The sequence below is a fragment of the Salmo trutta genome, chromosome 6 (assembly GCF_901001165.1).
Source record: "Salmo trutta chromosome 6, fSalTru1.1, whole genome shotgun sequence".
NCBI lineage: Eukaryota > Metazoa > Chordata > Actinopteri > Salmoniformes > Salmonidae > Salmo > Salmo trutta.
The window spans coordinates 7,697,320-7,715,163 of record NC_042962.1 but is presented as its reverse complement, the minus strand read 5'-3'; the positions used below and the strand labels follow the sequence as shown (position 1 = coordinate 7,715,163).

General features: G+C 43.0%; 1 protein-coding gene across 5 annotated transcripts in view; it reads left to right on the top strand.

Moving 5' to 3' along the window:
- LOC115195364 (rho guanine nucleotide exchange factor 4) overlaps positions 1 to 9,302 on the top strand; it is a 123,464-nt gene extending 114,162 nt beyond the window's left edge. For all 5 annotated transcript variants that reach the window (XM_029755156.1, XM_029755155.1, XM_029755154.1 and 2 more), the window contains 7 exons: positions 92 to 271; positions 3,962 to 4,194; positions 4,416 to 4,545; positions 4,777 to 4,908; positions 5,417 to 5,660; positions 6,258 to 6,335; positions 8,643 to 9,302. In XM_029755156.1, the coding sequence (XP_029611016.1) occupies positions 92 to 271; positions 3,962 to 4,194; positions 4,416 to 4,545; positions 4,777 to 4,908; positions 5,417 to 5,660; positions 6,258 to 6,335; positions 8,643 to 8,800 (1,155 nt within the window). In that variant the 3' untranslated portion in view covers positions 8,801 to 9,302. The remainder of the gene's footprint in view (positions 1 to 91; positions 272 to 3,961; positions 4,195 to 4,415; positions 4,546 to 4,776; positions 4,909 to 5,416; positions 5,661 to 6,257; positions 6,336 to 8,642) is intronic.
- Positions 9,303 to 17,844: the final 8,542 nt, after the last annotated feature.

Genomic DNA, 17,844 nt, shown 5'->3' with positions numbered 1-17,844 from the left:
AATTATTTCTAGGAATTCTTAACATATTTGACAGAGTAAAATCAGGTATACCTCTGTATGATTTACTACATGGGTCTACGGTTCCTCTCAGGGTTACATCAAGCAGTGCCGTAAGAGGATAGACATGTTCACAGAGGAGCAGCTGCTGTGTATCTTCGGGAACATCGAGGACATCTACCGCTTCCAGAAAAGGTTCCTGAAAGGTCTGGAGAAGAGGTTCAACAAGGAGCAGCCGCACCTCAGCGAGATCGGCTCCTGCTTCCTGGAACATGTGAGTACTGTTCAACACACTGTGACACTGACTTCACCTGACCTGTGTCATATGACCTGTGTCATATGGCCTGCATAACGCTATGTAACGCTGTCAGAAACATCACATTTATTTAATTTTATTTCACCTTTATTTAACCCGGTAGGCTAGTTAAGTTCAAGTTCTCATTTACAACTGCGACCTGGCCAAGATAAAGCAAAGCAGTGCGACACAGACAACAACAGAGTTACACATGGAATAAACAAACATACAGTCAATAATACAATAGAGAAAGTCTATATACAGTGTGTGCAAATGAGGTAGGATAAGGGAGGTAAGGCAATAAATAGACCATAGTGGCAAAATTATTACAGTATGGCAAATTAAACACTGGGGTGATTGATGTGCAGAAGATGAGTGTGCAAGTAGCGGTACTGGGGTGCAAAGAAGCAAAATAAATAAATAAATACCGTATGGGGATGAGGTAGTTGGATGGGCTATTTACAGATGGGCTGTGTACAGGGGTGCAAAGGAGCAAAATAAATAACAATATGGTGAATACATAGGCGTACGTGACAGGTTAAATGAATGTGTACTTTGATTGTGGTCTATGATGCCCCACATTACTATATTATTATACATGCTTTAGTATTTATTTAATTTATTTATTTAATTTATTTTATCAGGGAGTCACACTGAGACCAAGGTCTCTTTTACAGATGAGCCCTGAATTCCAGAAAATATAAATACAAAATGCAAGCAGAAAGAAAAACACGGTTATAAAGAACAAACACATGCATCAGTTAAAAGGTCCTCAATTATCTTTCTGAATTGACCTAGAGGCACCAGAACAAACACATTCATCAATAATCAGGTCCTCAATTATCTTTCTGAATTAACCTAGAGGCACCAGAACATCTCATTCATCAATTATAAGATCCTCAATCAAAGGAATTGTTTGAGTTAAACATCCCTGAGACCAGGTGTGGTAAGTTGTATGTCTAAAGTTTGCTAAAGATATTAGGGACAGTGGAACTTTTTATAAAAGGGCTTTATAAATGAAAGCATAGCAATGTATCAACCTACGTGACATCACAGAGGGCCAACTAACTTTCTGGTAGAGAATGCAGTGATGACATCACAGAGGGCCAACTGACTTTCTGGTAGAGAATGCAGTGATGACATCACAGAGGGCCAACTAACTTTCTGGTAGAGAATGCAGTGATGACATCACAGAGGGCCAACTGACTTTCTGGTAGAGAGTGCAGTGCTGACATCACAGAGGAATGCAGTGATGAGTACTAAAACTGTTACCCATAATAAAGCACAATGCTCTATGTTAAACTGCATCTAATGGCTTTAATGAAATGGCAGGTGCGCTCTTGTAGATGATGTCACCATAGTCTAGGACTGATAGGAATGTCTACTGAATAATCTGTTTTCTACTATTAAGCGAGAGGCAGGACCTATTTCTTTAGAAGAAGCCCATTTTTATTCTCAGTTTCTTTTACTAACTCATCAATATGCTTTTTAAAAGACAGCTTTTCATCTATCTAGATGTCCAGATATTTTTAAGCAGGGACACAAGCAATAAGGACACCATCCAAAGTACAATGAAGGCAGACTGTAGTTCAGATAGAGCCTGGTCAACCGTGGGGGCAATAGCATATACAACACTATCATCGGTATACAAGTGCAGGTTACAGTTGTTTACAGACAAGTTGATTTTGTTCATATAAACAGTAAAAGGTACAGGACCCAGAATCGACCCCTGCGGGACACCTTTCGTAATATCCAGGAAACCTGATTTGACACCATCAGTAGATACACATTGTGTTCTATCGGTCAAGTAATTTTTCAACCATGCAGCCTGGTCTAGGCCAATTGAGGAAAGGCTTTGAATTAGCAGTGAAGATGAAGAGGGCAGCACAACGTTGCCTTTTATCCATTAACCACATCATTTATAACTAGGGATGCAGCAGAGATGACCTGGTCTAAAACCTGACTGATGTACGTTTAGATTACATTTCAAAGATAAGAAAGATTTTAGCTGAGAATGAATCAAGGATTCTAATATTTTAGCTAGGCAAGAAAGTTTAGAAATAGAGGGATAATTATTTAGGTCACAAGGGTCACCGCCTTTGTGAAGGGGGAGTACATGGGTCGTCTTCCAATCCTTGGGGATAGTACCAGATATAATGGTCAGGTTAGGTGGACTACATGGGTCGTCATCCAATCCTTGGGGATAGTACCAGATATAATGGTTAGGTTAGGTGGAGTACATGGGTCGTCATCCAATGCTTGGGGATAGTACCAGATATAATGATCAGGTTAAAAATCTGGGTTAATGATTCAGCAATCAGGGAGGCAGAGTACTGCAGCTAAAAATGGATCAATCATATCTGCCCTAAGGGATTATATATTTTTTTTACATCAATCTTAAACAAGGCGTCAAGCACATCACAGATAGTAAATTGTTGAAATGAAATAAAAGTTGATGGGTTAACCGTTGAGTCAGCTAGAGGCAGGCAAAGGGAAGAGCATTCGATTGACTGACCAGAGTCAATTAAACCACTGTTTCTTTCAAATAAAAAGCTTGCCGAGATAAAATGCAAACTAAAAGCATCTGTAGTGGCTAAATTGTCCAATAGAATTGTCCCAATTTCCATTCTAATCCTTTAGCCACCATGGAGGTGAAATGTTAGTCTTGACGCAGACAAATCCAATGTCCAGAGTTTGATTCAAGTTGGCTAATTGGCAAACTGGGCTATCTGCATTGCGTCCCACCACCCGCCACCCACCAACCCCTCTTTTACGCTACTGCTACTCTCTGTTCATCATATATACATAGTCACTTTAATCATATCTACATGTACATACTACCTCAATCAGCCTGACTGACCGGTGTCTGTATGTAGCCTCGCTACTTTTATAGCCTCGCTACTGTATATAGCCTCGCTACTGTATATAGCCTCGCTACTGTATATAGCCTGTCTTTTTACTGTTGTTTTATTTCTTTACTTACCTATTGTTCATCTAATACCTTTTTTGCACTATTGGTTAGAGCCTGTAAGTAAGCATTTCACTGTAAGGTTCCTTTTGACCTGTTGTATTCGGCGCACGTGACGAATAAACTTTGATTTGATTTGAAAAATCATAATCCATTCATTTGTCGTTCTTCTGGATACAAAATGTAAAGAAAATTCTACCAGAATGAATTCTGATCATTCAAAACGAAAGAAACATACAGCATGGTAAACAAAAGTGTAAATGCTGTGTGCTTCCATTCCAGTCCCTCCCAGTTGCCCTCGGAGCTTGTCTGCACTTTTAACTGTATTCTCCATCGGCCTGTAGAGGGGGAACACACACTTGACAGGGGATTAATGGCAAACGCACATACAACAGAAATGCATCATGAATTGGAAACATGCTAATATACAACAGGACCTATTTGGCTCCTACGGCATCACTTATCCCATTCTTCTCAGTTAGGATACCAGAGTCAGACAGAACTGTCTTCGGCAGGGAAGAAGAGGAATTTGTACGCTTCAGTGCATTTACTGTTTTCCAAAATGTAGAAGGGATCACCAGCAGTTTATGTTAGGGATCCAAGTCAAGAAACCTCTCTAGAGCCCAAGCTTAATTTTCACCATTTCAAACCGCCATCTTAACGCTTCCCGTCTCCTCCTCCTCCTCCTCCTCCCTCCTCAGCAAACAGGCTTCCAGATTTACTCGGAGTACTGTAACAACCACCCCAACGCCTGTGTGCAGTTGTCCCGGCGGATGAAGACCAACAAGTATGTGTTCTTCTTCGAGGCTTGTCGTCTGCTCCAGAAGATGATTGACATCTCGCTGGATGGGTTCCTGCTAACGCCCGTCCAGAAGATCTGCAAGTACCCTCTGCAGCTGGCCGAGCTACTGAAATACACCAACCCCCAGCACAGGTACTGTAAACCAGCACACACATTCTACTGTATAATCTAATCTATATCTACGCTTACAGCAGCAGTATTGACACTGATAGTGTATTTAGTTATTCTCAGATTGTAAATTGGCAGCCATATTAGTGACTTTTATATAAAACAAAGCTTTTATAAGATACAGTGTGATGTGAGAGAGAGAGAAAGTAAATAAAGTCTAACGGGGTCATCTGTTCTGGGATCAGGGACTATAAGGACGTGGAGGCTGCCTTGAACGCCATGAAGAACGTGGCCAGGCTGATCAACGAGAGGAAGCGACGCCTGGAGAACATCGACAAGATCGCCCAATGGCAGCGCTCCATAGAGGACTGGGAGGTGAGGAACAGTGCATCATGGGTCATGGAACAGAATCCATGACTAGGGATCAGGTTTTCTGACCAGGTGACTTGATCTGGAAACAACGCCTGAAGTCATTTAGTCAGGACCAACTCTGGGCCCTAGCTATACAATACACATCTTTTGGCTGAACAGTCTCTATATCTCATGCCCCCCCGTATCTCTGCAGGCGCTAACATATATTTCTTGTGTGGGTTTGAACATGGTCAGGGAGAAGATATCCTCAGTAGAAGTTCAGATCTGATCTTCTCTGGAGAGCTGACGAAGATCTCCCAGCCTCAGGCTAAGAGCCAGCAGCGCATGTTCTTCCTCTTCGACCACCAGATGGTCCACTGCAAAAAGGTGAGCAACGCTGTTAAAAACTCCAACCCTTCCCTGACCACGTACGCCTTAGGGTTAGTAACAGGTCCCTGTATCCCTCTAGGACCTCCTGCACAGGGACATGCTGTACTGTTAGGGTTAGTAACAGGTCCCTGTATCCCTCTAGGACCTCCTGTTAGTGTGGTATATCTATGCTTCTTACAGGACCTCCTGCACAGGGACATGCTGTACTGTTAGGGTTAGTAACAGGTCCCTGTATCCCTCTAGGACCTCCTGTTAGTGTGGTATGTCTATGGTTCTTACAGGACCTCCTGCACAGGGACATGTTGTATTATAAGGGTTAGTAACATTACTATAGAACAGAGATACGGTGTACTAGTAGTATAATATTATATGGTATCTGTATGGTTCTTACAGGACCTCCTGCACAGGGACATGTTGTATTATAAGGGTTAGTAACATTAGTATAGAACAGAGATACGGTGTACTAGTAGTATAATATTATATGGTATCTGTATGGTTCTTACAGGACCTCCTGCGCAGGGACATGCTGTACTATAAGGGTCGTATGGACATGGACCAGATGGAGGTGGTGGATGTGGAGGACGGGAAGGAGAAGGACTTCAACGTGTCGGTGAAGAACGCTCTGAAACTGCGCTCGCTGGCGGGGGACGAGGTCCACCTGCTGTGTGCCAAGAAGCCTGAGCAGAAACAACGCTGGCTCCGAGCCTTCCAGGACGAGAGGAGGCAGGTGCAGCACGACCGCGAGACAGGTGAGGCGCCGTCCCGTTGCATTAAGGATAACTGTCAGTTAACCGTCTCTGTCATGATAGTTTGCCTCCATTTGAAAAAGGTATGTGATGAACTGCCGACCTGTGTTATTGCTAGTCAGCTTAAAGCCACTGGCTGTGTTTCCTTTCCTGTTAGTCAAATGTGAGTTTGGTCCTCCTGTCTCTCTACTGCTGCTGGCGCTGTGGTCAGAGAACCAGGAAGAGAAGGGTATGCTAATGGCTCAGCGTGTCATTGTTCCCTCAGATCAACAGGCAAAGGCCCATCAATCCATCTCAGCTGCCCCGTTTGCTTCTCAGCCGTAGTCTCAGGGTTTTGTCTGGGATCTGTGCATGTGTGGAAGGTTGTGGTTGGAAATAAAGTGGGCTCTTGCTCTGAGGCTGTCTGCCTTCCTAACCCTGATCCAGTCAGGTCCCCCTGGAAAACAGAGCATATGGATGTCACTGAAACTTTCTCATCCAACAATCAGGTCTTGTGTTATTCTGTTCACTCTGAAAAAGCTGGGTATTGATGGGTGGCACTGGCAGAATGAATCTGTGATATCCACATTGACCTTTGACCTATGTGGTTTCCACCTCCAGGATTCTCCATTACTGAGGTCCAGAAGAAACAGGCCATGCTCAACGCCTGCAAAAGCCATCCAGCTGGGAAGCCCAAAGGTATGTCTGGGTAATGTAGACCTTAGGGGGTTATACTGAATATGGGTGCATGGCAGGAAAACTCAATTTCCCTTTGTGAGTTTTAGGTTTGGCTGTGTGGATGGGTATGTGTAGTGTCATTGATTTTTTTAAAGAAGCTTAGATAACATGTTTGGCTATATTTCTACACATTTAGTTCGTAATAATATAATATTATTAATATAATATTCATATGAGCCTCTTTAGATTGAAATGCACTCGTAATCCCCCCCCCCCCCCCATCTACAGCACCAGTCAAAAGTTTGGACACCTACTCATTCAATGGTTTTTCTTTATTTTCACTATGTTCTACATTGTAGAATAATAAAGACATCAAAACTATGAAATAACACATATGGAATCATGAAGTAACCAAAAAAGTGTTAAATCAAAATATATTTTATATTTGAGATTCTTTAAAATAGCCACCCTTTGCCTTGATGACAGCTTTGCACACTCTTGGCATTCTCTCAACCAGCTTCTTGGAGGTAGTCACCTGGAATGCATTTCAATTAACAGGTGTGCCTTGTTAAAAGTTGAATTGTTGGATTTCTTTCCTTCTTAATGCGTTTGAACCAATCAGTGTTGTTGTGTGACAAGGTAGGGGTGGTATACAGAAGACAGCCCTATTTAGTAAAAGAAAAGACCAAGTCTATTTTATGGCAAGAACAGCTCAAATATGAAAAGAGAAACGACAGTCCATCATTACTTTAAGACATGAAGGTCAGTCAATCTGGAAAATTTCAAGAACTTTGAAAGTTTCTTCAAGTGCAGTCGCAAAACCCATCAAGCGTTATGATGAAACTGGCTCTCATGAGGAGCGCCACAGGAGAGGAAGTGCCAGAGTTACCTCTGCTGCCGAGGATACGTTCATTAGATTTAACTTCATATCAGATTGCAGCCCAAATAAATGCTTCAGAGTTCAAGTTACAGACACATCTCAACATCAACTGTTCAGAGACGGCGTGAATCAGTTCTTCACGGTCGAATTCCTGCAAAGAAAACACTACTAAAGGACACCAATAAGAAGAAGAGACTTGCTTAGGCCAAGAAACACGAGCACAAGACCTGTGGAAATCCGTCCTTTGGTCTGATGAGTCCAAATTCGAGATTTTTTGTTCCAATCGCCGTGTCTTTGTGATATGCAGAGTAGGTAAACGCATATGTGGTTCCCACTGTGAAGCATGGAGGAGGTGGTGTGATGTGTGGGGGTGCTTTGCTGGTGACACTGTCTGTGATTTATTTAGAATTCAAGGCACACTTAACCAGCATGGCTACCACAGTATTCTGCAGCGATACACAATCCCATCTGGTTTGTGCTTAGTGGGACTATAATTTGTTTTTCAACAGGGCAATGACCCAACACACCTCCAGGCTGTGTAAGGGCTATTTGACCAAGAAGGAGAGTGATGGGGTGCTGCATCAGATGACCTGGCCTCCAAAATCTCCTGACCTCAACCCAATTGAGATGGTTTGGGATGAGTTGGACCGCAGAGTGAAGGAAAAGCAGCCAACAAGTGCTCAGCATATGTGGAAACTCCTTCAAGACTGTTGGAAAACCATTCCAGATTTTATTTTTTATTTTATTTCACCTTTATTTAACCAGGTAGGCAAGTTGAGAACAAGTTCTCATTTACAATTGCGACCTGGCCAAGATAAAGCAAAGCAGTTCGACAACATACAACAACACAGTGTTACACATGGAGTAAAACAGATGAAGCTGGTTGAGAGAATGCCAAGAGTGTGCAAAGCTGTCATCAAGGCAAAGGGTGGCTACTTTGAAGAATATAAATTATATTTTGATTTGTTTAACACTTTTTTTGGTTACTACATGATTCCATATGTGTTATTTCATAGTTTTGATGTCTTCACTATTATTCTACAATGTAGAAAATAGTAAAAATAATGAAAAACCCTTGAAGGAGTAGGTGTGTCCAAGCCTTTTGACTGGTGCTGTATGTCTACATTGAAATGGTATTTTATTAGGATCCCCATTAGCTGTTCTTCCTCGGATCCCCACAGAACATGAAACATGACATAATATAAAACAGCTCAAGGACTGAACTACAAAAAAAATACTGTACTGTACATTTAAGTCTCTCGTTACAGTCTTGACATTAGCATGTTGAGAATTAAGTCCCTGATTTAGTTCTGGGTGCTGAGATTACTAACCCCCCTCTGTTCTCCTCTCCCCCAGCAGTGACCCTTAGATTACTAACCCCCTTCTGTTCTCCTCTCCCCAGCAGTGACACGGATATTACTAACCCCCTTCTGTTCTCCTCTCCCCAGCGGTGACCCGGCCCTATTGTGACTTCCTGCTCCGTCAGAAGCAGCCATCTCTGCCCAGCAGCGTGCCCCAGCAGCAGGTCTTCATGCTGGCTGAGCCCAAACGCAAGGCAACCACCTTCTGGCAAAACATCGGCAGACTGACGCCTTTCAAGAAGTGAAACGCCAAAGGAAAGGAGAGGAGAGCTCTCTGCTCGTGCCTGAACTTAACTTTTTATGCCAGATGCTCTTGTTTTATATATACATAATCCTATCCTAATTGATATACTGATATCGTGAAAGATTATTATAATTATTTTTTTTTCTTTGAGAAAGCACTTTATAGGTTGGTTACAATTAGACTTGGGAATGGTTCTTCCGGACATTGTGTGTGTATATACGTTGGGAGACCGTTGCTAGGACTATTATACCTGCTACTGCAACCAACAACTGATTGGTTCCACTACTGCTGCGTGATCATGTGACTGCCAATGAGGCTCCTCTTTATGAAAGACGTTGACTGGCGACAACAAATGTTTGTTTTTCCCCCCCCAGTGTTTTTGTTTTCCGACAAATGCCAACTGTTCACAGTGCCAGAAAAATGTTGCTTTTGCATTTAAGTTTCTTTCTGGAAAAAAAGGTGAACATTGTGATAAAGGTTTATTGTACTTCCATCTGTGCAAAGATGTTTTCCTGGTTTATTTTAATGATTTCATAACAGTCGATAGTTCACACGCCTTACCTTTGAACTTTCCCAAACTCGGTCCTCTGGACCCCAAGGGGGGCACGTTTTGGTTTTTGCCCTAACACTACACAGCTGATTCAAATGATCAAAGCTTGATGATTATTTGAATCAGTAGTGTAGTGCTAGGGCAAAAAACTAAACATCTTCCCCTTGAGGACTGAGTTTAGGAAACCCTGCCTTACCCTGTTCGTAATTAACTTCTTTATGGAAGTGCCATCTGAAGTGTACGGATGCTTTGAAACACAGTATGAAGAGTATTGTTTTTACCTTTATAAACCCCTGCATTTACATTCATTTAGCAACACATTTTCTGATTCTACATGTATTCTCAAAATGAGGCTGGATTGAAGAGGTGCAACTGCACTTTTGTTCTCCATCGGAACGCTGTCTGTCTGTGACACCTTTCAGAAGTGTTCATTTACAGGTGAATATTCAGGGTTTCTGGCAAGACAAAGTTGTCTGTGACAAAAAAATAAATGTGTGTTCCCACTGATGAAGAGACTGCGGGGAGCTTGTGTTCCCACTGATGAAGAGACTACGGGGAGCTTGTGTTCCCACTGATGAAGAGACTACGGGGAGCTTGTGTTCCCACTGATGAAGAGACTGCGGGGAGCTTGTGTTCCCACTGATGAAGAGACTGCGGGGAGCTTGTGTTCCCACTGATGAAGAGACTGCGGGGAGCTTGTGTTCCCACTGATGAAGAGACTGCGGGGAGCTTGTGTTCCCACTGATGAAGAGACTGAGGGGAGCTTGTGTTCCCACTGATGAAGAGACTACGGGGAGCTTGTGTTCCCACTGATGAAGAGACTGCGGGGAGCTTGTGTTCCCACTGATGAAGAGACTGCGGGGAGCTTGTGTTCCCACTGATGAAGAGACTGCGGGGAGCTTGTGTTCCCACTGATGAAGAGACTGCGGGGAGCTTGTGTTCCCACTGATGAAGAGACTACGGGGAGCTTGTGTTCCCACTGATGAAGAGACTGCGGGGAGCTTGTGTTCCCACTGATGAAGAGACAGAGGGGAGCTTGTGTTCCCACGAATGAAGAGACTACGGGGAGCTTGTGTTCCCACTGATGAGGAGACTACGGGGGGCTTGTGTTCCCACTGATGAAGAGACTACGGGGAGCTTGTGTTCCCACTGATGAAGAGACTACGGGGAGCTTGTGTTCCCACTGATGAGGAGACTACGGGGAGCTTGAAGATTCCTAGGATATATAGTGTATTTGGAAAGTATTCAGACCCCTTCCCTTTTTCCACATTTTGTTATGTTACAGCCTTATTCTAACATGGATTAAAAAAACATTCTTATCAATCTCAGGTTAAAACTCTTTCCGCACAGGGAGCAGTGGTAAGGCTTCTCTCCAGTGTGTATTCTCTATTCTCTCCCTATAAAGACGAAGCAAAAACAGGTTTAGATTTTTTTTGCAAATGTATTAAAAACAAATACCTTATTTACATTAGTTTTCAGACCCTTTGCTATTAGACTCAACATTAAGCTCAGGTGCATCCTGTTTCCATTGATGATCCCGGCAGGTAGCCTAGTGGTTAGAGCGTTGTGCCAGTAACCGAAAGGTTGCTTGAACGAATCCCCGAGCTGACAAGGTAAACATCTGTTGTTCTGCCCCTGAACAAGGCAGTTAACCCACTGTTCCTAGGCCGTCATTGAAAATAAGAATTTGTTCTTAACTGACTTGCCTAGTTAAATAAAGGTTAAATTAAAAAAATCCTTGAGATGTTTACAACTTGATTGGAGGCCACCTGTGGTAAATTCAATTGATAGGACATGATTTGGAAAGGCACACACCTGTCTATATAAGGTCACACAGTTAACAGTGCATGTCAGAGCAAAAACCAATCCATGAGGTCAAAGAAATTATTCTTAGAGCTCCGAGACAGGATTGTGTCGAGGCATAGATCTGGGGAAGGGTACCAAAACATTTCTGCAGCATTGAAAGTCCCCAAGAACACAGTGGTCTCCATCATTCTTAAATAGAAGAAGTTTGGAACAACCAAGTCTCTTCCTAGAGCTGGCCGCCCGGCTAAACTGAACAATCAGGGGAGAAGAGCCTTGGTCAGGGAGGTGACCAAGAACCTGGTGGTCACTTTGACAGAGTTCCTCTGTGGAGATTGAAGAACCTTCCAGAAGGACAACCATCTCTGCAGCACTCCACCAATCAGGCCTTTATGGTAGAGTGGCCAGACAGAAGTCACTCCTCAGTAAAAGGCACATGACAGCCCGCTTGGAGTTTGCCAAAAGGTACCTAAAGAGTCTCAGATCATAAGAAACAAGATTCTCTGGTCTGATGAAACAAAGATTGCTTCACCATTCCTACGGTGAAGCATGGTGGTGGCAGCATCATTCTGTTGGGATGTTTTTCAGCAGCAGGGACTGGGAGACTATTGCATGTATTGCATGTCTGCAAAATGTAGTAACTCACCCAAAACATTTAATTCATGCTTCAAAACCTAATTATTTTGTCAGTAAATTAGCCAATGCCACCAAAATGAAACGTTTTGTCATCGTGTGAGCCCTATTGGTCAAAATGTTTAGATGTTTTTTTCACCATGGCACTCAAACCCTGGAAATGTTTATGTACAAATATCAGTTTTGTTCTACTTTTGTGTTGACGCTGACTGCTTACTGTACTATACCAGAAGGTCAGTTTACTGTACTATACCAGAAGGTCAGCTTACTGTACTATACCAGAAGGGCAGTTTACTGTACTATACCAGAAGGTCAGCTTACTGTACTATACCAGAAGGTCAGTTTACTGTACTATACCAGAAGGTCAGTTTACTGTACTATACCAGAAGGTCAGTTTACTGTACTATACCAGAAGGTCAGCTTACTGTACTATACCAGAAGGTCAGTTTACTGTACTATACCAGAAGGTCAGTTTACTGTACTATACCAGAAGGGCAGTTTACTGTACTATACCAGAAGGTCAGTTTACTGTACTATACCAGAAGGTCAGCTTACTGTACTATACCAGAAGGGCAGTTTACTGTACTATACCAGAAGGGCAGTTGTGTCTAGCTGAATGCTATTGTGTAGCTGATTTGAACAGTAGGTAAAAGTTTACTGGGAAAAGTCAATACTGTGTTACACCGAAAAAGGATATGCATATGTGTGTATGTATACAGTACATTTATTTTTGTAGCAATGTGTTACATGTAAACAGAAAATTCACATTTGCATGTCCATTTTTACATATCTTACATTTAAAGTCATATATAGTGAACAGAAAATTTGCCACAAAAGGACATCCATGCAAAACCCCCAAAAAATGCATCAATGAAAAAACCTGCGGTAGTTCTGTAAAAAACAATAAGTTGTACCTCCTCACAGTACGTAACTGTCAAAAATAATCTCCCACAAACACCGGTGGGAAAAACAACTACTTAAATATGATCCCCGATACAAAAACCCCAACATAGAAAAAATAAACTAGAACCCAACATAGAAATAAATAAACTAGATAAACCCACCAGTCACGCCCTGACCTACTCTACCATAGAAAATAAGAGCTCTCTATGGTCAGGACGTGACAGTAACACTACAGCTTCCCATCTTCTTGGTGGACGTCCTGTCGCTCTTGTTGGTCTGGCCAGAGATTATCATAAACATCACATCTGATGTTTTCCCTTGCGATGCACCGGGGGAAAAATCTCCTTGCGTGGTGCAACCATCCCTTTCAATGATCACCTGTGACGTCCTCACAAGCAACATTCATGGCATCTTACAGAAACATCTGATCTTGTTCCCGATAGTCATATACTTTCCACCTCCATGCTGAAAAAAACTGTTCTGTCGAATTCAGGAATGGGGAAGATGGTGGAAGGACCTCCATTATCCTTTCATGCGCAGCAAACCATTCCCTAACAATGTTGGTACGGTGGAAGCTGACATTATCCTACACAATTACATCATTTGGCAGATCTGGTCAAACTAAACCTCTTTGGTGTTCTGGTGTTAGGTCTCTGTAAAGTGCATATAGGAAGGCCAGGAGAAGTTGGTTGTTATAGGGCCCAATGTGTGGAATATGTGTGCTCACACCATTCTCAGAAATGGCAGCACACATTGTAATATTGCCCCCACGTTGGCCTGGTGTGCCAATTGTGGCTCGGTGTCCAATGAGATTGTGGTCACGTCTCCTGCCTTTGGCCAGATTGAACCCAGCCTCTTCCACAAAATCAAGAATGTGGGTAATTTCATGTCCTTCCAGCTCCATTATTCTTTATATAGTAACACAGAAACAAAATATAAAGTTAGTTTTACAGCCTATTCTACAATCAGACAGTTTAGTAAAGTAGAAATGTTTCCTGTTCTTATGGGTATCTACAACTTCAATAAGTATGTACAGGCATCACTGAAGTACAGTAAAACTCCCTGTATAATATACCATGTTCACACCAATGGTTTATCTGGTCATCCTGGTACCGCAGCTCCTACCTGGACATCCTGGTACCACAGCTCCTACCTGGACATACTGGTACCACAGCTCCTACCTGGATATCCTGGTACCACAGCTCCTACCTGGAAATCCTGGTACCACAGCTCCCACCTGGACATACTGGTACCACAGCTCCTACCTGGTACCACAGCTCCTACCTGGACATACTGGTACCACAGCTCCTACCTGGACATACTGGTACCACAGCTCCTACCTGGACATCCTGGTACCACAGCTCCTACCTGGACATACTGGTACCACATCTCCTACCTGGACATCCTGGTACCACAGCTCCTACCTGGACATACTGGTACCACAGCTCCTACCTGGACATACTGGTACCACAGCTCCTACCTGGACATCCTGGTACCACAGCTCCTACCTGGACTTCCTGGTACCACAGCTCCTACCTGGACATCCTGGTACCACAGCTCCTAGCTGGACATCCTGGTACCACAGCTCCCACCTGGACATACTGGTACCACAGCCCTTACCTGGTACCACAGCTCCTACCTGGACATACTGGTACCACAGCTCCTAGCTGGACATCCTGGTACCACAGCTCCTACCTGGACTTCCTGGTACCACAGCTCCTACCTGGACATACTGGTACCACAGCTCCTAGCTGGACATCCTGGTACCACAGCTCCTACCTGGACTTCCTGGTACCACAGCTCCTACCTGGACTTCCTGGTACCACAGCTCCTACCTGGACTTCCTGGTACCACAGCTCCTAGCTGGACATCCTGGTACCACAGCTCCTACCTGGACTTCCTGGTACCACAGCTCCTACCTGGACTTCCTGGTACCACAGCTCCTACCTGGACTTCCTGGTACCACAGCTCCTACCTGGACTTCCTGGTACCACAGCTCCTACCTGGACTTCCTGGTACCACAGCTCCTACCTGGACATCCTGGTACCACAGCTCCTACCTGGACTTCCTGGTACCACAGCTCCTACCTGGACTTCCTGGTACCACAGCTCCTACACTATTCCTCTCAAATGGCACCTTGTGGAGTTGTTTCATAGTCATTCGATTTTTTTTCAAAACTGACAGAATTGAGATTTGCGAAGATATTGTTGTCATTTATGATTGTACATTAGATCTCTCTTAGCCTGATGGAATTGTTGGCTATGACCCTGTTGCAAATGTCTTGTTCTTGCTGAATATTCTGTATATTCCTCATACATATCTTATGGTACATTGTGTTTCTCAGACTTGCATTTACCTTTACAATAGTTTCTGTATTGTTGTGAATGAAGTGCTGTAACAAATTGTAAAGAATGAGTACATATTGACCTGTTTTCCCTACAGAATGTTTACACAATTGATGACACTGTGGACCTGTTTTACATTAGGCTGTACTCTCTGACCAGCCTCTTCCATTGTAAGACTGTGGTTTATGACACTGTGGACCTGTTTACATTAGGCTGTACTCTCTGACCAGCCTCTTCCATTGTAAGACTGTGGTTTATGACACTGTGGACCTGTTTTACATTAGGCTGTACTCTCCGACCAGCCTCTTCCATTGTAAGACTGTGGTTTATGACACTGTGGACCTGTTTACATTAGGCTGTACTCTCTGACCAGTCTCTTCCATTGTAAGACCATGGTTTATGACACTGTGGACCTGTTTACATTAGGCTGGACTCTCTGACCAGCCTCTTCCATTGTAAGACCATGGTTTATGACACGGTCCACAACTGTGGCTCTGATTTTATCAGGGACTCTTATTCTTTGCCTTCTACCTCTTCCTTTATTATGTCTTCCCCTAACACCACCAGCACACATTCTTACACCTTATTTCTCTTCCACGAGCATGTAGCTGCTGTTCAGGGTTGTGATGTTCCAAAATGGTAGTGATCGTGCTGTGGGCAAGCTCCATATATATGCTTCCAAACTTGATTGGTTGATTGGTAAGATTGTGATTCCTGTTTCATTACTATGTCACCTGACAGGTAATTTGCCAATTTAGCAGACATCACAAATATTCCATGTCCTAGATATTTATGGAATATACATGTATGTCTGACTGATTTTGATAATTGAATGGATCATTTTGCATGTGACGGCTCACACATTGAAAGAATGTTTAGAAGTTGTGAAGACAATTTCACTGAGAATCAACTCGCCAATTTTGATCAGCCATGTGCACTTAGTAGTTATTGTGCAAATTGTAGACAATTGTACTTGCTCTTTTGCACACATGGCAAAACACGTGCAATTTGCTTAAATTAATAAGAAATTCAAATCTGGTGTGAACAAGAAACTAATTGTTCAGAGATTTGAATTTATTGTTTTAAAAAATATATATTCTAATTCGAGAATTGAGCCAAAGCGATTGAGAAAATTTGTAAAATGTCTTTTCAATGGGAATTAGCCGATCTATAACTTACATTTCTATGTGAATTTTGTCGGTCGCTCAAAGGTTTGAATGCTGCTGTCAAAAAATGATTCAGAGGACGTATGGCTCTCGACCTTCGCCTCTCCCGAGTTCGTACGGGAGTTGCAGCGATGAGACAAGACGGTAACTATCAATTGGGGAGAAAAAGGGGTAAAAAAAGCTTACGATTTACTTCACTGTTGAAGTATAGAAAATACGAGACACCAAACACGTCCACAGGGTAACCCTGTCTAAGCTGGGATCTACTAAGCTATATGGAATTTTTTAAGAAGGTCATACCAAGGATCATTTAGCTATTAGATTTGTAATTTTAAGATGCCTTGAAGTATTCCAAAAATATATTAGCCTTACTGCTATTAGCCCATACAAATGCATTGAATATCAGATTCACTACATGGAACAACAGATAGTCCTAAAAAAATCTAAAGGAAGTTTGTTCTGAAGTGTCTGTCCTATATCAGAGAGATATAAGAAAGATCATCTTTTTTTGCCATGTATTTAACCCCCTATTTTTGACCCTCAACAGTATATTGATTGACTTTAATCAATCAATCAAATGTATTTATAAAGCCCTTTTTACATCAGCAGATGCCACAAAGTGCTTATACAGAAACCCAGCACCTCAAAGAGCAAGCAATGCTGATGTAGAAGCACGGTGGCTAGGAAAAACTCCCAAGAAAGGCAGGAACCTACGAATGGTGGGCCAGTCCTCTTCTGGCTGTGCCCGGTGGAGATTATAAGAGTACATGGCCATTAAGGCTAGATCATTCTTCAAGATGTTCAAAAGTTCATAGATGACCAGCAGGGTAAAATAATAATCACAGTGGTTATAGAAGGAGCAACTCAAGAGTATATGTCAGTTGGCTTTTCATAGCTGAGCATTAATAATTAGTTTAGTTATCATGTTTGTGATATTATAATGTAATGTACTTGTTATTGTATCCCAAATGTGTTCAATGGAGTTGAGGTCAGGGCTCTGTGCAGGCCAGTCAAGTTCTTCCACACCGATCTCGACAAACGATTTCTGTATGGACCTCGCTTTGTGAACGGGGGAATTGTCATGCTGAAACAGGAAAGGGCCTTTCCTAAACTGTTGCCACAAAGTTGGAAGCACAGAATCGTCTAGATTGGCATTGTATGCTGTAGTGTTAAGATTTCCCTTCACTGGAACTAAGGGGCCTGAACCATGAAAAACAGCCCCAGACCATTATTCCTCCTCACCAAACCTTACAGTTGGCACTATGCATTGGGGCAGGTAGAGTGCCAGATGGTGAAGCTTGATTCATCACTCAAGAGAACGCGTTTCCACTGCTCCAGAGTCCAATTGCGGCGAGCTTTACACCACTCCAGCCGACCCTTGGTATTGTTCAACTATGGAAACCCATTTCAGGAAGTTCCAGACGAACGAACGGTTCTTGTGTTGACGTTGCTTCCAGAGGCAGTTTGGAACTCGGTAGTGAGTGCTACAACCGAGGACAGACGATTTTTACGCACTTCAGCACTCGGCGGTCCCGATATGTGAGCTTGTGTGGCCTACCACTTCGCGGCTGAGCCGTTGTTGCTCCAAGACGTTTCCACATCACAATAACAGCACTTACAGTTGACTGAGGCAGCTCTAGCAGGG